The 15,311-nt window shown below is 50.6% G+C and overlaps 1 protein-coding gene across 1 annotated transcript in view; it reads right to left on the minus strand.

Annotated features, from left to right (window-relative positions):
- Positions 1-8,539: 8,539 nt before the first annotated feature.
- Positions 8,540-15,311, minus strand: part of NCBP3 (nuclear cap binding subunit 3) — a 31,649-nt gene continuing 24,877 nt past the window's right edge. The window contains exons 11-14 of the mRNA XM_058676289.1: positions 12,847-13,001; positions 11,604-11,765; positions 10,093-10,255; positions 8,540-9,633 (exon numbers count right to left, since the gene is read on the minus strand). Of these exons, the coding sequence (XP_058532272.1) occupies positions 9,498-9,633; positions 10,093-10,255; positions 11,604-11,765; positions 12,847-13,001 (616 nt within the window). The 3' untranslated portion in view covers positions 8,540-9,497. The remainder of the gene's footprint in view (positions 9,634-10,092; positions 10,256-11,603; positions 11,766-12,846; positions 13,002-15,311) is intronic.

The following is a 15,311-nucleotide window of genomic DNA, read 5'->3' on the forward strand; positions in this document are numbered from 1 at the left end:
CGCCAGCCAGCCAGCCCACATGGCTTTCTCAGCAGCTGGGGGCTGGCTCCTGGGAGCTAAGAGCCAGCCATGGGTTCTGCACTGTCATCCATGCTTTGACACTGCCACCCCGTACTCGGGGTGGGGGGGGGATGGTGGTGAGCTGTTCTGTGCTGTAGTGGCAGTAGCAATCTAGCTCATCGAATCATTCTGCCCCCAGGACCACCGTCAGCCACCTCCTATCCAGCTCTGGCCCCAGGAAGTAACGCCTTGGCCAGAAGGCACTGGAGCTGTGGCCAGCCAGGTGAGCAGAAGACCTGTGGCACTCAGTTCTATTCTGGTTCCAGCACCCTGCTGCAGACCCTGCTCGAACAGGGCTCTGAGCTGCTCCAGCCACAGAACAGGGTGACTACTGTGGTCCCATGGCACAACTCTGAGTCATCCCGGCCGCCAGAGACCCCATGACAGGTGGTCTTATAAGAACTGACTGTGGGGCCCGGCGGCGTGGCCTAGCGGCTAAAGTCCTCGCCTTGAACACGCCCCGGGATCCCATATGGGCGCCGGTTCTAATCCCGGCAGCTCCACTTCCCATCCAGCTCCCTGCTTGTGGCCTGGGAAAGCAGTTGAGGACGGCCCAGTGCTTTCGGACCCTGCACCCGTGTGGGAGACCCGGAGGAAGTTCCTGGTTCCCGGCTTCGGATCAGCACAGAACCGGCCGTTGCGGTCACTTGGGGAGTGAATCATCAGATGGAAGATCTTCCTCTCTGTCTCTCCTCCTCTCTGTATATCTGACTTTGTAATGAAAATAAATAAATCTTTTTTTAAAAATAAATCTTTAAAAAAAAAAAAAAGAACTGACTGTGGAGGGCCCGGCGGCGTGGCATAGTGCCTAAAGTCCTCGCCTTGTATGTGCCAGGATCCCATATAGGCACCGGTTCTAATCCCAGCAGCCCCACTTCCCATCCAGCTCCCTGCTTGTGGCCTGGGAAGGCAGTTGAGGACGGCCCAAAGCCTTGGGACCCTGCACCCATGTGGGAGACCTGGAGGAAGCTCCTGGCTCCTGGCTTTGGATCAGCTCAGCTCCGGCTGTTACAGCCGCTTGGGGAGTGAATCATCTGACGGAAGATCTTCCACTCTGTATCTGCCTTTCCAATAAAAATAAATAAATCTTTAAAATAAATAAATCTTAAAAAGAAGAAAAAAAAAAAGCACTGACCGCAACTTGTCGGATTCACTCACGACAGGCAGGTCTTCCCTGCACTTCCGCTTCCGGGTTGGTGGGCGGTGCAGGTGGTGCACGGTGATAGGCTGTTCTCCAGCACACCGGCGTCAGCCCCGTGTGGTCACAGAGCCCTCCATATTATCACCAGTGTAGAAAACTGGACTGCATAGTTGTATCGAGTTAAAAAAAAAAAAAAACGAGTATCACCTCTGAGACACAATAACGTCTACAGTCCCAGGAAGAACAGTTCTTTAGAAATTTATTTTTCCGGGCCCGGCTCGATAGTCTAGTAAGCTAAACTCCTTGCCTTGAATACGCCAGGATCCCATTTGAGCACCGGTTCTAATCCCGGGAGCCCCACTTCACATCCAGCTCCCTGCTTTTGGCCTGGGAAAGCAGTTGAGAATGGTCCAGGGCCTTGGGACCCTGTACCTGCGTGGGAGACCCAGAAGAAGCTCCTGGCTCCTAGCTTCGGATCGGCACGGTTCCGGCCGTTGTGGTCACTTGGGGAGTGAATCAACAGATGGAGGATCTTCCTTTCTGTCTCTCCTCCTCTCTCAATATCTGACCTTGCAATAAAGATAAATAAATCTTTAAAAAATGTATTTTTTCTAACAGGCAGTGAGGGAAACAGATCTTCCACGCAATGGGTCACTCCCCAAATAACTAAAATATCTGGGGCTGGAGCAGGCTGAAGCTGAGAGGCCAGAACGTCAATCCAGGACTTCCACGTGGGTGGCAGGGCCCCACTCACTTGAGCCAGCAGGAAGCTAAAATCAGCAATGAAGCCAGGACTGGAACCCAAGGCCGCCAGTACGGAATGCTAGGGGTGCACAGTGAAGTGTGAATGCATTAAAGGTCACAGTGGTGTTGGCTTAGTGACTAGAACAAAGTCAATTTTATTTTGTTTCTCACATCAAAGGCTTGCTTGGCCAAAGTTCTGTGGAGACCTAATGTAAAATAGCTATGGTATACAAAAATACAGCTATTGGTATAGGAATTACAATCCATCCCCCCCACCCCCCACCCGCCCACCAACACACACACACACGTACCAGCAGAGGTGTGAAGCAGCTGACGGCAGGAACAGGGCCGGCTTTCCCACCAGAGCACAACGCCGGCCAGATCACAGCACCCTCTCTTCCTCCGCTCCAGGGCTCAGGGCTGTCCTCTTGCTCTTAACTCACTGAGTTCCAGGGGCACCTGACCTGGAGGGTCACAGGACAGAGCTGGCACCCAGGACTGCAGCTCGCTGGAGACTTCACAGGGAAGCACGACTTCCTGTTGGGAGTGTAAACTTCGGCAGGCACATCAACTTCTGTATCTCTTGCTACAGCCGTCTAAGACGGACTCATCCTAGCTTGTCAGTGCCTCTGATACTGAGCACACAGGGGCCCTTTAAGGTCAAGGGACAGTAACTGTCCCTCCTCCCCCCACCCAAGGTCAGGGCCAGGCTTTGTTATGCTATTCTCCTCCCATGGGGGGGCAGGCACAAAGACACTTCTAACCAAGGCAAACCTCCCAGTGGCCGTCTAACTGACCGGCACTAAACGCTAGGGGACCCACTCGGTAAACATTCTACAGCTCTTCAAAGCAGTCAGTGACAGGCCCAGGGACTTCTCAGGAAGAGACCCAAGAAAAGGGGGTCACTGAGGCTGTCCTGTCCTGGATGGATCCTGAGCAAACAACAGTGACCATCGCTCCTGAGCTAGCGTGAACACAGGAAAGGGGACTCCCAACCAGCGACTGCTGCTCCCGAGCGCACTTCCTCAACTCGCTAACTGTGCTGTGGTCTCTGCTCTTAGCAAACGGCCCAGCCCTCAAGAGGTAAGGGCAGCTGGTGCCTGGTGTGGTCCAGAGGCAGCAAGGAACAAATGATAAAATAATAAAATAAATAAAGCCTGGTACCATCTTTACCCCTGCAACTGTTTTTTTGTGGTGTTAGACTTCCTCCAGTTAAAGTGAACGTTCCTGTGTAGGGAGACCTTCCTCCTGTCCGTGAGGTGTGGAGAGAGCTAGGTAGCTGCCAGGCCCAGCCTGCCCTGGCTCGCACCACCCACTTGCCTCAGAGCCCTAGGAAGCTGGGGAGAATGCGAGAGACTGCAGGGCACTGCGAGGCGAGTGGCAAGCAGAGGTAACACCTCGTGGGTGCTGAACTCAGCCTGAGTCACTACACATGCAGTTGAGGATGCTGGCAGGCCAGTACCTCACCCAAGACCACACGGCCACTAGGGGGCAGAGCTGGGGCTCTGGAACCAGGTCCCTGCAGGGCTACAAGCCCTGCTCCCTTCAGATCCAGCTTTTAAAAAGCAGAGACCTCATTTTTTCAGATTCCTACAGACCAGGATCCTTGCATGACTAGATGCTGGGAACGAACCTGTCCCCACTCCCACACCAGCCTGGCTGTATTGAAGACAAAGCTTTTAGGAGGTAATGAAGTGATAGGATTGGTGGCCTTAATAGAATACCGGCGCTGCCCACAACCCTCAGGTGAGAAGACAACAGCATCATTCGCAGGTACGTGCTCCGTGAGAGCCTTCACAGCAGCATGAGCACACCAACACACATCTTTCAGACCCAAGTCTGGACAGTACATGTGCATGCTCTGGGGGCTGGGGAGGGGTATGGGCGAAGGCTCCTGTCCTAGAAAGATGAGGGGCTGGGAGAAGAGAGGACAGCCTGGGGTCAAGGACCCGTGTGCAGGCTCAGGCCTCACTCATAGTTGCTCCCACCCTCTTCCTCACTCACTCCCAAACCCCGGTCATCATGCTATCTGGCCTTCCCCAAAAGGCATTCTACCTGAGGTAGAAGTGCTGCCTGCGGCTCCCACCCCTCCAGAGGCAATCTCGCCGGTGAGATGAGGGACAGTGTGACCCAACACCAGGACAGTGCCGCGAAGGGACAGGAAGCCGAGCCTCCGCCTCTCACACAGGGCTGCCCGGGACAAGCAGGTAACGCACATCTTCCTGGCCCACCCACTCCCAGATGCGGGCAGGGTACTGACGTGGCAGGGGGAAACATCCACTCTGCAGAGTTTCATTCGGGGCACAGCACGCTCTCCCCCCACCACTTCTCAACCCCTCTCAACAGGCTTCCAGGGCTGCGTCTCCCTACTGTTTCCAGCAGCACCAAAGCTCCAGAGAACAGTCACCGTGTCTCACCGGGGGAAAAAAAAAAACAGCTGCAGTGGTATTTCTTCTAAGATTTATTTTATAAACATGTAAGAAAAGTTGTAGATATTTATTGTAGGTCAGATTATGCAGTGAGAGTCGGCCTCGAAGCGAACATGCTATTTTCAAGGTTACCAAATGCATTCTCTCCTTTTAGCTCTTAAAGGAAAAAAAAAGTGTAACTTCTAATTTGCTTCCTAGGATGTAAGCTTTAAAAGCAAATACTTCTGCATCAAACTTTTTTGTGCAGCAATGAAGTCATCTGCGAAGCCACAATTTGCTGCTGACTTTAATCCCAAGTGTGTGGTAGCCTTGCTCGGTAACTGCACCAGGGAAGTTAGGCGGGTGCTAACCTTAATGAAAGAGAAGCTGCGGGAAGGAGCTGTCGTCCTCCTTGGCATCGTCCTCACTCTCCCCTGAGCAGGACCAGAGGCTGCTACCTGGCCCAGCAGTCCCTTCCCGTCACCTCTCTGGCAGCTTCTCATCTTCCTGTCCTGAGGGAGGCCTATGACTACTTTTTTGAATTTTTCTGAGAGGTCTCCTCGGTTATATGCATGATTTTCCCAGCCTATGCTTTAGAGAGCTGTGGAACTCCCTGTCACAGCCAGCCCATCCGAACTTGGGGTTTATTCAGGCCTACTTGCACAGCGTCTGCACCCTTGAGGAATCTTCCCTTTTCAAATCAGCCCGTCTCATCTGGAAGCAGCACAGGCTGTGCACAGCAGTGTGGAGCTGGGCTAGCGCAGTTCACTCACTGGGAAGGGCTCCTTACTCGGGGCTGGCCTCATGGAGGACGGAGATAACACGAAGACACCTGCTCCTCGGGAGCTCACAGGCTAGACAGGAAAACAAAACGTGAACATCAAGAGGCATATGGACATGGAAGAAAACCAAGCACTGATCTACGTGAGAGCTCTGGGCCTCAGAGGACAGAGGATTCACTAGGCCACCACAGGCTCCTGGAGGAGCTGCACAGGAGGCCTGGTGGCAGACACGAGCCGAGCCTCAGGAACAAACTACACGTGGTCCCTGCTCTCACAGAGCTCACAGGCTAACAAAACACACCAAGAACAGGAAATTACAGTCCAGTGTATAGCTGTACTGGGGGTACAGCGACTCGGCATTACATGGGTTCACACATCATGTGGTTAAACACAACACTATTTATCTAAAAAGGCTCAAAGTGGGGCAGGGGGAAGGACAAGGAGCAAGGACAGTGACTCCCAGCAGGCTGAGCCGTGGCAGGGCCTGAGCACGTTGGGACTCTAGCTGCCCCTGGGGACTACCTCATCCCCGGAGTCCCCTGCCGTGTGATCCCAACACCTGTAAGGAAGCAATTTTTGTACAGCAGGGTCCTGATTACAAGCCACACACCTCCCTTGTACAGGGATCTCTCACTGCAAGAGACTTGGGTGCTTACTTTATAACCTGACTCTGGAGTAAACCAAGCATCCTCCACGGCACGACCATGGGAGACAGAACAGGGGTCCACAGCAATGCTCCAGAAGCTACAGCTCGCCTCCTGAAGGGTCCCTAAGGCCTGGAGAGTGATGGGAAGAGAGAAGGGAAGATTGAGGCCCACCTGCGAGGCTGGGGTGGGCACAGGCGATGGCCCCAGGACAGGGCCAGTAGGGTGTGCACACTGGGAGGCTGATGGGCCTGAGATGGAGCCAGTGAAGCAATGGGTCAAGGGTCAGGGAGACTGGGGAGGACAGGCCAGAGAGGCCAGAGCGAGTCTGGAAGTCTGGAAGGGATTCCAGGGGCGATGGTGACGCCGGGGAAAGCTTTCAAGCAAAGGAAAAACAGCATCAGGTCGCTACCCTGCAGCACACGAAAAGCAGCCAAACACCACGGTCATGAAAAGGGCCAATCAATACCCCGGGAGGACAGCACATCACGTCACACAGGAGCGGAGCAGAGCAGCGCTGATGAAGACATGGGCACGGTGGGACCCTCACGGGGAATGCGACAGCAGCCTGGGGCAGCAGCCTGGCAGCTCCCCAAAGGGCTGAAGACAGTCACCACAGCAATCCCACGCCTAGCTACCAACCGGGGAATGATGAAAACACACATTCACAGCAGCTGGCACAGGAGTGCTCATGGCATTGCTCGTCACAGCCAAAAGGTGGAAACAACTCCCGTGTCGACCAACCGATGAATGATAAACATGACATCCGCACAATGGAGCATCATTCAGCAATTTAAAAATGAAACACTCATAATGCCACAACATGGATGAACCCTGAAAATAAGAAACTAGTGATAAATATGAGGATGTCCTCAAAAAGTTCATGGAAAATGAACAGTATAGAAAAACAATGGGTGCAGGGGGGCAGGGCTGGCACGGAGGTTCAACAGGTTAATTCTCCACTTTGCAGGTGCCAGCATCCCACATGGGCACCTGTTCATGTCCTGGATGCTTTACTTCCCATCCAGATCCCTGCTTGTGGCCTGGGAAAGCAACAGAGGAAGGCCCAAGACCCTGGGACCCTGCACCCACGCGAGAGACCCGGAAGAAGCTCCCGGCTCCTGGCTTTGGATTGGCTCAGCTCCAGCTATTGTGGCCACTTGGGGAGTGAACCATTGGATGGAAGATCTTCCTCGCTGTCTTACCTTCTCTCTGTAAATCTGCCTTTCCAATAAAAATAAATAAATATTTTAGAAGAAAAAAGGAAAAACAATGTATGGACTTCAAGTTTGTTTTTTGTTTACACCAAAACAAACTTAGGTTTAATTCCTTTTTCCATGAACGTTTTTTAACGTTGTAGAAGCTTAGCATGTGATTGCCTTGATACGCAAATCCACGGAAACAGAACAGCAGTTAGTTGCCAAGGGCTGGGGGAAGACTGAGACAGGGAGGGACTGTTAATGGATGATGACAATGTCCCACGCATGAATATCGTGATGGGCACCCAACTCTGTCAAGCAGCTAAAAGCCGTGGAAGGGAACACTTCAAATGAGTAAACCGCAGTTCTGGAAAGCATCTCTCCCTCAGCTGAGCTGCTTACAACCACGGAGCCCACCCTGGTGGAAGCCTGCACAGTGGAGAGGGAGAGATGGGGCAGAGACGAGTGGAGGCGCTTCTGTGCATTCGCAGTGGGACAGGACGGGGACTGAACCAGAGGGAGGGGTTTGCCTATCAGACCAGAGCAGGCCACGGGAGACACACAACATCTTCCTGTGGGTTCCAAGCTCTCCTGGGAACCTGCTCCCAGACAGAGAGAGTGGAGAACAGCAATGAGGTATCTGCAATTGCTCTCAAGCAGCAAATCATTTTAACATTTCCTATATACAAGGATTAAGAGCAATACAAAAAAAAAAAGTGTATCGCCCTGCCACCCACACGGCTGGGGAGTGCCACTGGCCATCCGATTGTCCAACCTTACTCCTAAAATCCAAAGACAGGACCTGGCCATGCTACACCACCCAGTGCCAGAGTGCAGGCTGAGGGGAAGAAGCTGAGAAGGCCAATAACTCCAGCAATAAAAGGAAGACCCCTAAGATCACTGCTGCGGTGTATCCCTGGGTGGCTGTGGGCTGTATTTCTTGGCCAGATCAAACATCCAGTTTGACTGCAGACTGTCTCTACCCCAACTCTAGAAAGTCCTTGATCTTTAGCAGGAGACTGGTGAGTCCTGAGAGGCCCAGGTAGCTGAGGGCTTTGCTGGGGTTGCAAAAAGGAAAGCCAGTAAGGAGGCATCTTCTCAAGCCTGCAGACTACATCACCAGGCACACTGCCCACAGGAAGCGGCTGTGGGGTGAGGGGAAGCTGGACCAATAATGTGGGCTCTCACTTGTCTCCTTGACCCCCTTCCCACCCACCACAGAAGGCAGCACTGGCCAGCGCACAGCGGCACGGCTCTCCCATGCGCCAAGTCCAGCAGCTCTGGAGCAGTCTGCTCATTTGCCACCTGAGGAGACAGAGGCCACGAGCCGAGGACTGCCATGTGGCTCTAGCTTCCAGGCCCCGGCACGGTTCGCTCAACCTACACCCCAGCCTTGCCGCTTCCTGAGAACCTGGCCCTGAGCTCAGAGACCTGAGGTCTCAATCGGCAGAGACACTGGCCCCATCCCTGACCTGGCACGGGCAGCTGGGTCTTGCACTGGTTACGCACTAGCCTTTCCAGACGGAGGGAAAGCAGGGGAACCAACACCACGCAGTGCTGCAGCTTTCATGTTTCAAGAAAATAAAGCCCTTTGCTTTCTTTGTGACCAATGGGTTCTGTATTCCAGATTCCCTCGGACCCCAGGGGAATCAGTGTGACCACTAGCTCAGCCACAAGTCAAGGTCTCTGGGGTCCGGGCTTCCGCTAGGACACTGCAGGCTGTGGCCAACGGGGACATCACAAAAGGGACGAGGCTTACTGTGTACTGGACTCTCAAGTTTTAGTGCACTGAAATGAAACACTATTTTTCAGCCTGCAGAGGGAAATCAAATTAAATACTTCTAGATAAAAATCAGAGGAGGACAACAGAATTTCCTTTTTGAAGGAAAATTATCTGAAGGGAGTTTAAAACTAAGCCAGTGAAAATTTCTGTAACTTATTCTCTTATTTGCTAGTTTTAAAACAGTCTTCGAGTGCCACAACTTGGAGACAGAAAGAATAAATATTAAGGCATCACTTCTGAAGTGATGACACAGTTCCCCATCTCAGATGGGTAGACTTTTTGCTACCATGGACCCAAAGCGAGCGGAGCCCTATGTACAATGCACAGACTATCAGAGGCATTTAAAAATAATGAGACTCCTCTCTTTGCCTTCTTCCAAAGTATATAATATATATTTAACAGCACAAAAGAAGACACTACTTGAGCTTCCCCTGTAACCAACAGGAAGAATTTCCACATATAAAAATTAAAAATTTAAACTTTTAAATCATCAGTATTTCTTCAACATAATACTTAAAAATTGTTCAACATGAACCCACGACCCCACCCCTAACCCAAAATCAACCCCAAATCCAGAAGTCACAGTTTTTTCCCCCTACAAGACCCCCAGAGCACTGAACTTGATGTCAAGCCGACAGCCAGTAAGAGGCCTCTGACAGAATCCCCCGGGAGCAGAAGAAGGGCGGTCAACGCTGGGCCTCTCAGCTACGTGGGCGGCACAGGTACACCTCTGAGATCAGGCCCTTGAGATTCGGCCCCCACACTGGGGTCCAGGAAGGCTGAGCTGGCAGCTTCCCTCATCTTCCCCTTCGAAGGCTGTCCAATAAGCACCTGGGAATTGACTTTTCTTGGGAAAAGGGTGCTGGTAACAGCTGTCAGGGCCAAGGCAATAGTGAGAAGTTCAGTTCTCTGCTCTTTGGATGAACTGTGTAAAACATTTCTTTTAAAAGACAATGTTAAAAATACTAAGAAAAACCTCTACAAAATCTGGAGGGCTCCCTTTTTCTCTCGGGGTATAAAGCTTAAGGGGTGGTGGGAGAAGAACCAAGGGCCCAAACTACAACTGCATCCAAAGCCAGAGAGATGCCTTTCCAAGTGCATCACATGCTTACAGACGTCTTGCCCGAGAGCCAAGAGCCCGGTGACTAGACGAGTCGGGGCAGGAGGACGCCCACTCCTGCAGGGGGAGCCTCCTACCGGGTGCCCGCCCCGTGTGAGAAGGCCAAGCTGTAGGGCAGCTGCCACAAGCTCAGGGGCATCAGGACTCTGCCTCGGAACCAGAGCTGCTTTCCCGACTAACTTCAATCTGGAGAGATGGTAAGTTATCTAACCGGCTCTTCTTTTGGCGAGACTGTTCTTTCTCCTTAATCAGAGCCCCCCACGCCCTTTGCAGCTCGGAATCATCTTCCTCAGTGCCGGGTACCCTGGGATCCACTTTCTTCAGGTTCTTTTCTTTGGTCTTGGGTGCAGATCCTAAGCGATTCCATAAGCCACCTGTTTGGGTGAGAAGGCACTTCAGGTCAAGGCTGAAAACCAAGTAGCACTGGGAACAGGGGCACTGCCCACACCTGCTGTGCAACAAAGACCAGTGGCCTGTGGCATTGGCGGCCATGGCACAAGCCCAGGGAGGTCATCTCACTTCCCTGGCTGAGGCTCTGCCTTGCCATTGGAAGGGTGTGAACTCAAAGGGAGACTGTCACCGCTGAACAGACACCAGCCCCACGCCATAGGCTGTCTCCCACCACAGCTGTCTTCTCTGGTAAGACCCGCGTGCCAGTGCCATCTGCCAGTGGGAGGCCATCCACATGCTTGTCAGCTCTAACGCTCCGTGGACTGACAGTCTGATACCTGTAAACAGGTACACTTTCTGCCCATTATTTTTTAAAATGTTATCAAAGGGACTGATGCCATGGTGCAGCAAACTAAGCCCCTAGCTATGCCGCCAGCATCCCACAGGGACACCAGTTCCAGTTCTGACTGCACCACCCAAGTTCTTAGGCCCCTGCCCCCATGCGGGAGACCCAAAGGCAACTCTTGGCTCTTGACCAGTCCAAATCTGGCCGTTACGGTCATTTGGGGAGTAAACCAGCAGATGGACAATTTCTCTCTCTAAACTTTGTCTTTCAAATAATCTATATGTACATATATACACAAAAAAACCATAAATATAATAAATGTAATAAATATGGGCGCTGGTTCATGTCCCAGAAGCTCCACTTCCCATCCAGCTCCCTGAATGTGGCCTGGGAAAGCAGCAGAGGACAACCGAAAGCCTTGGGACCCTGCACCTGTGTGTAAGATCCAGAAGAAGCTCCTGGCTCAGGGGCTTCGGATTGGTTTAGCTCCAACCATTATGGCCACTTGGGGAATGAGCCAATGGATGGAAAAATCTTTGTTTCTCCTCTTTGTAAATCTGATCTGCCCTTCCAATAAAGATTTAAAAAAAAAAATGTTATCTCATTCAACCTATCAGTAGATGAAAGGCGTGCAGCACTTTGTGGAACAGCCACACTAGAAGGTAATTAAGTTTTATTTATGAAGAACAGAGGACCATAACAATGTGGGGAAATGAATATCACAAAATGAGACATGGAAAAAGTAGGCTATCTACAAACATGTGGGATAAAGATGGGAGGAACACACATGAGCCTGAGAAAGAATCTGTGCCGAACAGAGAACCTGAGTTCTGGGAAGCTTCTTTTAAACCTGTTAGCAGCAGGATAATGATAAAGACGGTGACGGTGAAGACAATCATTGTAACAGAGGAGGAAAACTGATTTACTCTGTTAGCCTACTGCCCTCTGATCCCTGGGTAAGACAAAAGCATCACCTGGTCACCCACCTGACTTCTTCTCCCGAGTGTCCGAGTAGAGACCTTTAACATCCTGCCTGGGAACACCCAGCCTACTGTGCACGTCGGAAGGGGGCTCTCTCCGAGCCATCGGGTTACCACTAAAAGCCTTCTCTGGAGAATATGGTCTCTTGCCTAACCGCTGGCGTATATCTGGAAAAGAGAAAGGGTGCTTTACCACCTGTGCTATCGACCAGAGCTCTTCTGACGTGAGTGGACACTTGGGCTTCTAAGCCTTTTCTCCTCAGAGTCAGTCTGGACCACTGCAGAAAAATCTGGACTTTAAGGGCTCCCAGACGAGGGCAGCTGAGAATCTGCTTTGCCAGAAAAGAATATGTGAAGGAGAATCAATCAACTTTTGTTTGCAAGTAGAACTAAGCAAACTAAATAAGCACAGCAAAAGTTTCAGTTAATAAAGCTGCAAGCTCCTCAGATAAAAAGTTAGGATCTTCAAACGGGTACGCAGTTTTCAACAAACTTACCACACACAACCAGTGAACATGTGCCCGCTCCCAGCTCCCTCTGACAAAGCACAGCACACACTCACCCAGCAGGTCTGTGCTGGGGCTCCCCACCCCCGCCTCCCTAACGCCCCTGCCAGATGCTGGCACCCACTTCTCCCTTCCTCGGCCAAGCCCTTGGCTTTCTCTTTCTTCCCACAATGTCCAGCACTATGTCTTCCTTGGTGAGGCTTTCTATCCTCATTTTCTCCACTGTCCCATCTTATTTAAATCACTCTTACACTGCCTTTCTAAAGCAGGTGTGTGGTGAGGTTACACCCCACCTCAGAAAAATCAGCTTTGCCACTTGAATCCCCATTCCCTCTCCAAAGCCTAGCTCTAACATCTCTTTCCATGAGAAGCCTTCTATAGTTCCCTAGTCAACCAATGGCGTGTCCTCCAGACTTCTAATGTACCCAGTCTAGTATACAGCCCTGGCATGGAGCAACCAAGGCCACACATGAACGATCTAGATCAAACTCCTAACCATTTATACACGCACCCGACTTCAATTCTATAACTCTTTTGCATAAAATACACTAATGACATACAGAGTAAAACAAGTGTTTGAGACAAAAATATTGAAAGCTTGTCTGACAAAAGTTTATTTTTCATGTCCTGAAATTCCAATTCCTGGTGAAAAAACTGTAGATGTGCTAAAGCGGACAGACTATTCCGCTGGAGGAACTATCACCGCCCTAATCTGCTTTCCAGACTCAAATGTAGAATACCACCTGATTTGGTGCTGCTGCCTGGTGGCCGTGGCCTTGAATGCTGCCGTTTCTCATCTAGCAGATGCCGAACATCTGCAAACTTCTCTGTTGATAATTTGTTACCGATTCGGTTTTTGATATTGCTTGTGGAAATGCTATCTGCCTTCATGGAGTTCCTTTAAAAATAAAAAGGGAAGGGTTAATCAACTTGAGAGAAAACAACCTTTACAAAACCCAATCTAAAATGTCCAACATCCGCATACCATACATCCATTGTGACTTGTTTTCTAACAAAAGCCATGACCGGCCTACTAGAGACAGAATGGTGGAGAAACGGGTGGGAAGTTCCGGGTTTCCAGGGTGGTGTCCATGCCTGCAAGCAGCCCCGGATGCAAGCCCTGCAGCCTGGAGGGAATGGGAACCTCTGCTTGCACGGGTTGTGATTTGGGCTGCAGCCAAGACATGGGGGACAGGCATTTGACACAGCAGGTAAGACCTGCTGGGGACCTGCAGCCCACACTGGAGTCCCTGAGCTCCAAATCCTGCTCGAATTCTGCTTTGGTTCCCACTAATGAGCATTAGTGATTGCTTAGATACCTGTGTCCCTGCCACTCAACTATGAGAGCAGGATTGAGCTTAGAGTTTTGGCTGTGGCCTGGCCCAGCCATTGTGGACATTCAGGGACTGAATCAGAGGATGGCAGAGCTCTCTCTCTCTCCATACCTGCCTTTTAAATGACAGAAAAAAAAAGTAATATGACACAGTCAGAATCTACTGTCCCTTTCATTAAAGGAAGACTTCTTGGGCCCGGCGGCATGGCCTAGCGGCTAAAGTCCTCGCCTTGAAAGCCCCGGGATCCCATATGGGCGCTGGTTCTAATCCCGGCAGCTCCACTTCCCATCCAGCTCCCTGCTTGTGGCCTGGGAAAGCAGTGGAGGACGGCCCAATGCATTGGGACCCTGCACCCGCGTGGGAGACCTGGAAGAGGTTCCTGGTTCCTGGCTTCGCATCGGTGCGCACCGGCCCGTTGCGGCTCACTTGGGGAGTGAATCATCGGATGGAAGATCTTCCTCTCTGTCTCTCCTCCTCTGTATATCTGACTTTGTAATAAAAATAAATCTTAAAAAAAAAAAAAAAAAAAGGAAGACTTCTTGGTCTATTACCCCGCTGGATGCAGCATAATTTTGGCAACAGTCTCTCAACAGAAGTTCTCTGAAAATTACAAACAAGGATGTAAATCAGGCCATGCAAACCAATCAACTTTTTTTATTCCACCAAAATACCTCAACAGACATCTTAGCAGTGACGTCATCTTTACGGTGACGTAAATCCAAGGCTCTAACCCTTGGAGTTGTAGATACACTACATGTCCTCCCTGCAAAAGAAATGTACATCAAAGGAATGCACAGTAAGATAACCCATTCTGGGACCCTGTACTCTGCTCTTGGCTCCTGGCTTTAGATCAGCTCAGCTCCGGCTGTTGTGGCCATTTGGGGAATGAACCAGCGGATGGAGGATCTTTCTGTATCTCGTTTTCTCTGTAAATATGACTTTGCAATAAAAAGCTTAAATAAATAATATTTTGGGCCCGGAGGCGTGGCCGAGCGGCTAAAGTCATCACCTTGAACACACCAAGATCCCGTATGGGTGCCGGTTCTAATCCCGGCAGCCCCGTTTCCCATCAGCTCCCAGCTTGTGGCCTGGGAAGGCAGTTGAGGATGGCCCAAAGCCTTGGGACCCTGCACCTGCGTGGAAGACCTGGAGGAAGTTCCTGGCTCCTGGCTTCGAATCAGCACAGCACCGGCCGTCGTGCTCACTTGGGGAGTGAATCATCGGATGCAAGATCTTCCTCTCTGTCTCTCCTCCTCTCTGTATGTCTTACTTTGCAATAAAAATAAATACTAAACCTTTAAAAATAAATAAATAATATTTTTTTAAAAAACAAAAAATAATAAAAAATATAAATAAATAAACAAGAACCCATTTTGTTTTTGCTAGTGAAGATAGCAAAGATTAGAAAGGATGCTAACACCTACAGCTGATGAGGCTGTATGTAACACGTGGCGATAGGAATCAGTAAGACACTTCTAAGGGAAATGGAGCAATTCCTACCAGAAGTTTAAACACGTATCTGGTTTCATACAACTGAGACATTTATCAAGTCAGTGACAGAATAAGGAAACAGTCCAAAATGCCTAGCAATGAACTTAAGAAATCATACTTTCAAACAATGGACTACTTGTTGAGTAAAACAACAGATGGCTATGCTACGTAAAATGGGAAAGCAAAGCGAATACTCAACCGCATTTTATACAAACACATCTACAGTCTCTCCATTCATTGTGCAGATACATAAAAACAGCCAAGTTGATTCATCTATCTGCTACCGGCTGCTACCGGCTGCTACCGGTTGTTAGGAGAGGAACGGCGATTTTCACTGTCTATGCTGCCTACAGTTTCCATAATGATCACTGCTTGCATAGAGG

This window comes from Ochotona princeps, chromosome 17 (genome assembly GCF_030435755.1).
Source record: "Ochotona princeps isolate mOchPri1 chromosome 17, mOchPri1.hap1, whole genome shotgun sequence".
NCBI classification, from domain to species: Eukaryota; Metazoa; Chordata; class Mammalia; order Lagomorpha; family Ochotonidae; genus Ochotona; species Ochotona princeps.